Genomic DNA, 10690 nt, shown 5'->3' on the forward strand with positions numbered 1-10690 from the left:
AAATAAGACCACCCAGACAAGCCCTAGTGTGCACCTAATATAAGCCCTACCCCCCAAAAAGCCCTAGTTAAGAGCTCCCCCACTCCATTCCACCATCTGGTTGCTCGCTGCCACAATGGGGCAGGAGGCCACACAGCATTCTGGTGTTGCCGCCACGAGTTGAGGCAAGGCAGCTGGGGGTAGAGCTGCACCCTGCACCCGCTTACCTCAAGGCCCCTGCAGCAAGGCCACCCATACCTCACCACTTGCCTCGACTTGCAACAGCAGCACTAGCAGCAGCAGCCCTGTCCACCAGGAGCCGTTGGGGGCCAAAGGAAGCCCCTCCAGTGGAAGATGTGGCTGATGTGCAGCAATGGTGGAGGCCTTTCACCATCTTCTCCCCTGGCTCCAAAATAGCAGAGGGGTACCAAGCAAGGTGATCGAAGCTCCCCCACCCATCCTCCGTAGCGTGGCAGTCCAGCTCAGGAGATGAGTGAAAGGGAAGAGATGGGCGGGCAGCCAGATCATTGAATGGGCAGGGGAAGATTGCAGAGCGGGAAGTGGCCTGGCTGCGGAGGCCCTGAGGTAAGCGGGTGCAGAGTGTGTGGGGCAGTTCCACTCCCTCACCTGCCTCTCCTCACCTCGTGGTGGTGGCACTGTGCAACACATGCTCTCTTGCCCCGTTGTGGCCATGAGCAACCAGACAGTGGGATGGAGTGGGTGGATAACCGCAAAATAAGGTATCCCCCCAAAATAAGCCCTAATGCGTCTTTTGTTCCATATACATATACATATACATACATACATACATACATACATACATACATACATGTATATGTGTATATAATAATAACAACAACAACAACAATAATAATAATAATAATAGTTGGAAGGGACCTTGGAGGGCTTATATAAAATTATAATTATAAAATTCAGCCTCAGCCATGGAAGCCTGTTGAGTAATGTAAGTAACATGAGGAATGTAACTCTTAGCCTAGCCAGACTAATATGTTGGTGTATTATATATGATGGTATGAGATCAAAATAGGATGTTAATGTAACATTAATTCAAAAAGAACTGTCATTTTTCACCAAATGTTTTACAAACCAAGATTAAGTCCAATTCCCTTCAGGTATTTTCATCACCATCTTTTATAATCCATTGACATTATCCAAATTTAGGGATGCCGACAGCACATGATCGATAAAGTCAAAATGCTGGCTATGAGAATGTCATCAAAATTCCATCAGTTTTTCATATGGGATATATATAAGAAATGGGTGGAGATTCAATTCTATCATGGCTGCCATCTTGACTTTTTTAGCATATCCCTGTATGTTAATTAAAGTTAATGGGAAAAAGTGCAAAAACTTGGCAGATGCTAGATAATCCTGTATCACAGGAGTCCTCAACATCTGGTCCATGGCCCAGTACTGAGCCATGCCCTGTTGGCAACTGGGCCGCACGTGGCAGGCGAGTGCACAAAACTCCATTTGTGCCAGCAGCAGGTGTACAATAGGTACTGTAAGTATTGTATTGACTATTATATTCTATTGCGTAGTTTAAATACTCCATTGTAGAGAAAGTTCTAATCAGGCTTATCTTCAGGTGAACAGCATGTTAAACTGCAATTAATAAAAATGCAAGCAAATTCATGTATCAGAAGAGGAAAGAGGAAAAGACATTCAATCTTAAAGGGAAGCTAGAACAATGAATCATAATTTAGAGATGTTCCTTAAAATCTGCATGTTAAGGCTAAACAGTTACTTATGAATAATGCAAAATTTTGTTTGCATTGGAAACCAAGCAAAGATAGATTTCATGTATCAGACTGAAAATGATCTCTTCCCCTTTGCTGATCTGCCTATTTTTTGGTCTTGATTTTACTGCAGGTCTTAGCTTATTACAGCTACTCTATTTCTGGACTCATAGCAGAATCACTTATAGATTCTGAATTTCGTGCTTCATTAATATTGATTAACTCTTCCAACTTCTTTTATTGCTTATGAGAGGAACAAATTCCTTATCCAATGGTGAAATGATAGAAATCCTAGAAATTGTTGCAGCAAACTTTTAGTGATAATTTCTGAAGCAGATGTTTTGCAAGCCGGCAGTTTTTATTAAAAGAACAGTAGGAAATAGTTTGTTCTTGTTTGTTTGGCCCTGGAGGAAATTAAAAGGCGTTTTTGTAATTTTGATCATAACTGCAAGTGTAGATTTTAATGTTCAAAGTATGTGGTTTGTATGAAGAATAGGCACCTTTAGAGCTCAGCAAGCCATTAAAAAAAAGATAAATGTATGCATATTTTAGGGACGAATGCACGTCACACAACACTTGTGTCCTCCTGTATTTATTAAATTTCTTTGAAAAATGGCAGTGCAACAACAGTATATCCACTATGCTCACTGATTTTTTACTGTCCATGGACTTCTCTCTAGACAATAAATTTGGGACCCAATGCTTAAATGAGTGAATATTATGTGATGGAGTGGTGGGAAAATGGATACTCGAGCAATAAAGGGAAAGAATGCATTAGCTGAAACTTATATATTCTGTTGCCTTCTAGAAATGTTGGAGTTAAAATTCATATTATCTCTGTCTAGAAGTTTCATGCTGGCTGGAGATGATATAATCTGTAGTTCAACACATCTAACTGACATAATGGTAGGGAAGGCTGTTTTATCTTTTCCCCTCTAGAGTAATTTTGGGCTGGATTCAGCATAAGTGATTCAGCCCACTTTATCTGAGGTTTGTATCTGAGACACAAGTATTCTGCTCTCATTTAGTTTTAGATTTCTGTGAGCTGCTGCCTTAAATTTTGTTTGTTCTTTGTTCTCTTTACTCACTCATTCACATCTTTTGGCATACATTGTGGGGTTCCTGTATTTTGCCTTTAAGTTCTTTCAGTCTTACCAATATGTGAAAATTAGCTTCAGTGGTCTCTCACTTCATTTTATTCTCCAGTCACTATGTCAAGTGCTACATATTTGAAAGATGAAATGTTGATTTCAGGTATGGAAATGTTGCTCACTGTTAAATGCCTGCCTTTATTTTCACTTTTCTCTTGAGAAAACTGGAACTCTACTTGAACGGATAAGATATATCATTGCAGATACAAAGACTCTTACTAGCAGGAATCTCCTACTAACTAAGGATCAGGTGTTTTTTTTCTATAAATGTTTTTCCTAGGATGTAAATCCTGTGGCTTTTTCACCCCACCTTTTGTAATAGATTCCTTTCAGTCTGTTTCTTCCTGAGACCCAGTTGTGTTTACAAAATGGTCATATTTGATTGTAAGCTTCTTGTCCATCTTGCAGGTCCTCAGGCTAATCTCTGTTCTGTTTCTATATAGCAAAAGTCAGAGGAATTAGAAATAATATGGCTTACACACAATTTCGGTTTTTGAATATATCCATGGGAAAGGAATTCCAAAGACAAGACAAGCTTTTTACTTATTTTATAGCAGCTTGCCTAACTTAGTTGCCATTTCCTTGTATGAATATATCTCCCAGAATTCTCAGCAATAACATTAGTGGACTGAACAGCAAACATAAGGAAGGTACCAAGATTGGGAAAGGATGTTTTGAGAGCTCTTGAATCATACTAAGGCTCAGAGAATGTTAAAATGGAATGGTTTGATAGATGAATAAATCCTTTAAATATGCTTAATCCAAAACATCTAAGATCTTATAGCACATCAGCATATTTTTGATGCAAGATAGTCATTTACCAGTGCAGATACTAGAATATTAATGCAATAGCTTTCCAACAGCATACATTTTTCAGAAGGCATAATGCAATATTATTTCTCGTAGGCATTGAAGTGGCTATTTGTTTAATGTAATAAAACATATTACAAGCTTCAGCTCTGAGGTTGTTGTACATCGAATTCACTCTATTATGCAAACCATTTGATTTTTTTCTGAGCTACAAAATTTGTTCTATTATAATAATTTTATCACAATGTCCATCATAATGGGGAGTTGTTGATATAGATGATTTGGATGAGGGGATAGATGGGGAACTCATCAAATTAACAGATGACATCAACCTGGCAGAAATATCCAACACTCCAGAAGACAGGCTTAAGGTACAGAAGGATCTGGACAGACCTGAACACTGGATGCTATCTAAAACAATGAAATTCAATGGCGAAAAAAGTAAGGTTCAACATTTAGGCAAGAAAAACCAAATGCACAGGTATAGTATAGGTGGTACCTTGCTCAATAGTAGTAACTGTGAAAGAGATCTCAGAGTCCTAGTGGACAATCACTTAAATATGAGCCAGCAGTGTGCTGCAGCTGCCAAAGCTATTCTCCAAAGCACCTGAAGGCAGGACAAGAAGCAATGGATGGAAACTAACTAAAGAGAGAAGCAACCTGGAACCAAGGAGAAATTTCCTGATAGTTAGAACAATTAATCAGTGGAACAACCCGCCCCCTCCGAAGGCTGTGAATGCTCCAACGCTGGAAGTTTTTAAGAAGAGACTGGACAGTCATTTGTCTGAAATGCTATAGGGTAGTGGTGGCGAACCTATGGCACGCGTGCCAGAGGCGGCACTCAGAGCCCTCTCTGTTGGCACACTCGCCACTGCAGCCAGCAGCAGGTCCATATGCTGCCACTGCCACCCGGAGCAGGAGCCCCACCCAGCACAAAGGAGGCGAAGTGGCCGACTAGCAAACTTGAGTAGAGGTGATAGAGCAGAGGTCACCAACCATTGTCTATTGGTGGACTGGAAGAAATGGGAGGGGGAAGCATTTTACATGCATGCGTGCACGCACGGGGCCGCGAGCACACACGTGCTGCAAATGGGGCGGGGCTAGTGCCCACGTGATACTAGCCCTGCCCCGTTCTTGCATGGTGTAGTGCTTTGTATCTGCACCCCATGGTGCGGCGATGGCCATTTTTGCGCCTTGCAGCACGGTGGCCCATTTTTGTGCCCTAGGTTTTTGCGTGCCAGAGGTGGCATTCAGAGGTGCCTCCCTGCCCCCTCCTGAGGGCACCACAATGCTGATGCGGCCCTGGCACTTTGTGATAAATAAGTGGGTTTTGGGTTGCAGTTTGGGCACTCGGTCTCTAAAAGGTTCGCCATCACTGCTATAGGGTTTCCTGCCTGAGCAGGAGGTTGGACTAGATGACCTCTAAGGTCCTTTCCAACTTTATTATTGTTGTTATTGTTGTGAGATAAGCAAACTTTCTCAACGATAAACAGAATAATGAATGAAGCTGATGGAAACATGATGTCCAGCAGTGCTATATGCAACCCCATAGTTCATTATATAAATAATATTTTTTCTTGTTTTTCAGCATTGCCTTTAACCAGAAATACCCTCAAATTCTGAATTTTTGTAGGACATACAGTTCGATAAAAGATTTTCAATTAAAAATCTATACTTAACAGTAGCTTAGCAGGATCAAATACACTATACATTTTAAATACACTCCATGTTGGGAAAGAGAGTAATAACATCTGACTGATGGAGGTGCACTAAAACATTACAAACTGCAGGAGGGTGAAAACAGGTTTAAAACAGTAGGAGTTACATAAATGTTTAATTACAATGAACAAAATATTGACTTAATGATCTCAATGCCATGCTGCTACATTTGAGCAATTGCTCTTGAATGCTTACCCAAATCTCTTGCAATTATTTTTGTTTATGGAATGGCATAAAAACCCCAGTAAGGAAGAAAAGAATCAACTGTTTACAGAACGCAATTTCTTTACTCGAGAGGGGAACTTGCAAAGCCACAAATTAATATTAAATGACCAGTCAAAATAGTGGACCACAATTCCAAACTGAACAGAAAGCTTGCAGATGTTCTCTGTCACAGCGAATATGATCTCCATTGAAACAGTGCAGTCTTTCTGGGTAATTGGATACTTGTGCAATTATTATTCAGGGGCTTGTGTAGAAGGTAAAATTTATGCTGAACGTCTTGAGTTTGCAACTGTACCCTCTTGTGGATAATCTGTACCAAAATAGTTAATGTGAATATGAAATATTTATTCCTTACAGAATATCACGAGATACTTTTAATATAAACTTTTTTAAAAAGTTATGCTGAACTTTTCCTAAACTGAAACTTGGTATAATTTTGGATAATGGTTAAAGGTGAAGGAGGTTTTAAAAAATCTTTTTTTTTTAATTTTTATTTTTCCTTTTTTTTCTTAACAAACAAACATAATGTACAATACATTTTTTTCTTTTCCCTTAACAATACTATGTCCTATATCTCTTAAGTTTATTTACATTACTTCTCGTACATATTTATTAAAAAATCTTTTTTTTTATTGAAAATTTTTTAAAATTTTTACAATATAACTCCCCATTTATTAAAAAATCTTAATGAGTAGCAAAACCTTTCCACTTTGCTACTTCTTAAAGCAGCCGCTTAATTCCAAGGTATGACCATCAAATATACTGCTGAAATGCCAAGGGGGCAGGTGCCTCCTAAAGAACCTCTGCTTATTAGGCAAGAAAGGAGTTCTTGTGCAAAATCTAAAGGTAGATCATCAAATGGTAGCCTTATGGGGAAGTACAGTATCAGCCTTTCTCCTGAAGCCCCACTAAAAATAACTACTGTAAGCTGAGAAAATATATATAGTAGCCCTAGAATCCCCAAAAAACGTTATCTTTTTCCTATCAAAAAACAGGAAGTTCTAACAAATAGCAAGGGAATTTTAGATGGAGGAGAATGTAAAGGATAATAAATAGAGAAGGTTGCAAAAGGGAAGAAAATGTTTTAGTATATTTTAACATTGGGGTTAATTTCCTACATCAATTTATTTCAGTGCTTCTTCTATCATTTCTCGTAATCAAATAGAATACCCTATTGTAACATTGTTTTTCTGTTATTATACATTTTTGGTGCTTTTAGTTCCTAAATGTGTGACATTTTGATCGTAGAGTACGAAGTAGGGACTATAAGTCTGTGTTTCAAAACAAAGGCCATTTTTATTTTCTTGTATCAATCTGGATCTTTGAAAGTAAAAAAGCACAGAGCAATACTGTCAGTAAATAGAGGAATAGTGATAATTAAAGGAATCAGAAAACAGCTGTGGATTCAGGCTACAGGAAAGCAAAAATCATACAGTTCTTTATATGTGAATGGTGGGATCAACAACAGAGAAGAGTTTTAAACTTCATATTCTGCTTGTTACTTTCTCAGAAGCATGTTTGTTTATTTGGAGTATTCTGAATCAACATGCCTTTTTCTCTTATGTTCATAATTACCTGGACCATGAATCTTCCATACCCAATGTAATTCCAAATCATAACTCTGCCTGCAGCAATACTCTTCATGTGTATCGGAATACATATATTTGAATTTCCACCTAATATGTCTCACGCTTCTGGAATGTATCTTATTGGGGAAGCCTGATCTGATCTTGCTTGTTTTCTGATGAGTACCTTTCTATTAATAGAGTAGTGAAACAATCTGAGAATATATATTACAAATTAAAAAAGGAATCCAAATATTCATAAAGTTGTTTCTTCCCTCCTCCCTTTTTTTCTTTAATTTGCAGATGGGCTTCTTTCGCAGAAAATACAAAGAAATCATTGAGGCTGAGAAGAATAGACAAGAGAATGAAGATAGTTGGGACTGGGTCCAGAAAAACCAATGAATTATATTGGGGGTAAGGAAACATTAAAATCCTGGCCATGTGGTACACAGTTGTTCCCTATTGGTCCTGCTCTTGTATCTTCCATATGTGGAAGAAGGAATCTTCTCCAGATTTTCCGGAGGCCTCATTGATGCGGTTGTTCTTCATCACCTTACAGTAGGGAACATATCTTGAGGCAACCACTGCAGACTTGTCAGGTGACTGAAGCAATTTATACATCTTGGAAGAAATGAACTTGGATGACTAAGCTGCAGTGCAGATCAATATTTATGAATCCAACATATATGTGGTATACCCTCAGGGGAAGACTGTTTCCGAAAAAATATTTTTCATAAGTTTTTATACTGATTGTATGTGTGTGTGTGTTGTGTGTGTGTGTGTGTGTGTGTGTATTTGTATCAATGTTGTATGTTTTCTTTTGAGATAGATTCACAATAGCTGCTGCAGTCCTATATTCACATTTGCTTGGAAGCTAAGTTCCAATAAATTCAATAGAGCTTACTTCTAAGTAGGTATATTAGCGAATGCACTGTTAGATTGTAATCCTTTGCACACTTACCAGGGAATAAGCCCAGTTACATTTAGTTAGGTGTAGTGGGGCTTCCTTCTGAGTAAGTTCACAAAGGATTGTCCTGTAAAGCACTGATATCCAGCTGAAATTTTGGTCATGCATATGTGTTTGTATCTACTATACTGTACTTTTGAATGTCAATGTGAAAGAGAAGCAGATGAAATGAATGGAAAGATTTCATGTAATAGAATCTACCAGTTATGGTTATGGTTTATGCAAAGCCAAATACTTTAATTTTTTAAAAAATCTGAAGTTAAATGTTTGCTTACGTGAAATTAAAAAAAAACTGTTATTCAGGGATTAAACATGACACATTTCAAAAGGAACAATTTTCCTTGCTTTTGTTACAATGTTCAGTTGTGCAGCCCTCAGTAGCAGGAAGCAGCATTTTATATATATTTATCAGGAAGGTGCTTTTGTTTTTTTTTAAAAAAGTAATAATTTACAATTTCTTCAGCTATCCCTTAGCAGTGGCTAATGCTTTCAGTGTGAGGTTTCATTTGTTTACACTTACAACAGAGTTTCGTGTTGTGTGAACCTCAAACTGCATGGCAAATCACCAGTAGAATTAAGTAACTTGCCAAAGACTTGCTATCCACTTCCTAGTTTTGCAGTCTCAGGCAGGCAGCAGAAATAGGAGGGTCACCAATGTTTTGGTTCTAACTGTGTTTTGGTGAGTGGCACAGACTAGTTTGTCTTGCGGGACTATGAGAAGACACTTCCAAAATAAATGACTGTCTTTTTGGAAGTATCCCAAAAAGTAATTTTGGAATTAATCATTGTCATTCATTTTGGAAGTATCCCCTATTTGGGGAAAAAAATAAAGTGAAGATGGAAAATTTGGAGGACAAATACAATTGTTGGCACTATATACTGACATGAAAAATGATTGTTCTGGAAAGGAAAATAAAGACTATATATTATTCTGTTTAAGCTATTACCTGCATTTCCCTCAATGTGCGATATTCTCTCTGGATGATTAAAAATGCATTGTAACTATATAACTACCTAATCCTCACAGCTTTTAGGTGGCTTTATTAATAGGTCACATTGCATTAGACAAATAAGCACAAATAACTTCCTTTGATTCAGCAAAGGAAACTTTTCACTGAGATGGGATGAAATGAGGATGGTGTGTTAAGAGTTTATAAATGTAGAAAAGAGAAATTCCCATTATCTAATGTCTGCTTATTATGTTATGCATCTGTCATTTTTTCTGGCCCAGTTCCTTTTAGTAGCTGCCCCTGCAGTTAATCAGTCTGTTTTGCAGGTTGGAAGTTAAAGATATATTGCTGTGGCCAACCAGTACATTTCTGCTTCAGATGAGATTCCTATCAGAGTCCTGAAATTTAATTGTTGGATTCCGGGTTAGTAGCAAAATTTTGCTAACCAGGTGCCCTGTATGTTTCTCGCTGTACCTATAAGACTTTATTATAAAAGGATGTGTACATTGCCAATGTTCAATATAAGCAAATGTTTTGAGCATGGATATATTTAAGTATTTAGCTTCTGTTGATCAGTCTGGGTTCAAAATAATCACGATCCTATTTAAAGTCCATTAATTTTATAGAATCTTAATTTTATAGAATTTTATAGAATCTAGACATAAATAAACTTATATCTCACCCTTTAATATTTGAAATAATCACACATTACACTGATATGCATTGCAGATAGTCCTTGCTTAACCACTCTTCAGCAATCGTTTGACGTTACAGTGGTGCTGAATGAATGGTATTTACACCTGGTACTAGTAGTTACAGCTGTTGCAAGCTCCCTATGGACATGTGATCAAAATTCAGGCAGTTGGCAGCCCACTCACATGTTCCACTAACTGCAGAGTGGAAAAATCTCTGACAACTTCAACTTTTCCTTACCTGCCTATCTGTCCCCATCTCTGTCTCTTTGGCAACCTCTGCTGCCTTGTTCCCCACCACCCATCCTGTTCCCAGCTGACCTTTGCAGTCTTTTTCCTCCTCCTGCTGCTGCTGCTGCTGCTGCTGATCAGATGCACCAGCCTGTCCCTTTGCAAGGCAGTTATTGGCCATATGATGCCTTCCTAAGGAGGTCAGGACTTGCCATGCAAAGTGCCAATCCAGGCAGGCTTTGTGAGCAGCCAAAAGAAGATAATGGTGAAGGGGTGGTAGACCGCAGGGTAGCTGGGACATTTAGTGCAGAGGAGTATCAAAAAGGCAGAAATGGGAGGACAGGGGAGGTGAAGCAGAGGAAGGAGAAGCACGAGGTCCTTACTAAAAGTGCTGTGGCTAAATGGTATCATCATGTGATATTTCACCCAACAACTGTATGACTTAACAGTGGAAATTCCAGTCCCAGTTAGGGTCATTAAGTGAAACTGTCTGTAATGCAATTTGTCCTGCAATGACAATTCTTCAAATTTTACTTTCATTATTCCATTTAGGGTATCCAGAGTTAGGGTATCCAGAGTTAGAAATCAAGTTTTCTAAACATTTTACTCTCAATTTAGAATGGCATTATATTCCAGCATAA

At 38.4% G+C, this 10690-nt stretch overlaps 1 protein-coding gene across 1 annotated transcript in view; it reads left to right on the top strand.

Annotated features, from left to right (window-relative positions):
- LOC114922299 (integrin alpha-9-like) overlaps positions 1-7931 on the top strand; it is a 92484-nt gene extending 84553 nt beyond the window's left edge. The window contains exon 14 of the mRNA XM_029283295.1: positions 7513-7931. Within this exon, the coding sequence (XP_029139128.1) occupies positions 7513-7611 (99 nt within the window). The 3' untranslated portion in view covers positions 7612-7931. The remainder of the gene's footprint in view (positions 1-7512) is intronic.
- The last annotated feature ends 2759 nt before the right edge of the window (positions 7932-10690 follow it).

The sequence above is a fragment of the Protobothrops mucrosquamatus genome, unplaced genomic scaffold (genome assembly GCF_001527695.2).
Source record: "Protobothrops mucrosquamatus isolate PMUCROS unplaced genomic scaffold, P.Mucros_1.0 scaffold48, whole genome shotgun sequence".
In the NCBI taxonomy this organism is placed as follows: domain Eukaryota; kingdom Metazoa; phylum Chordata; class Lepidosauria; order Squamata; family Viperidae; genus Protobothrops; species Protobothrops mucrosquamatus.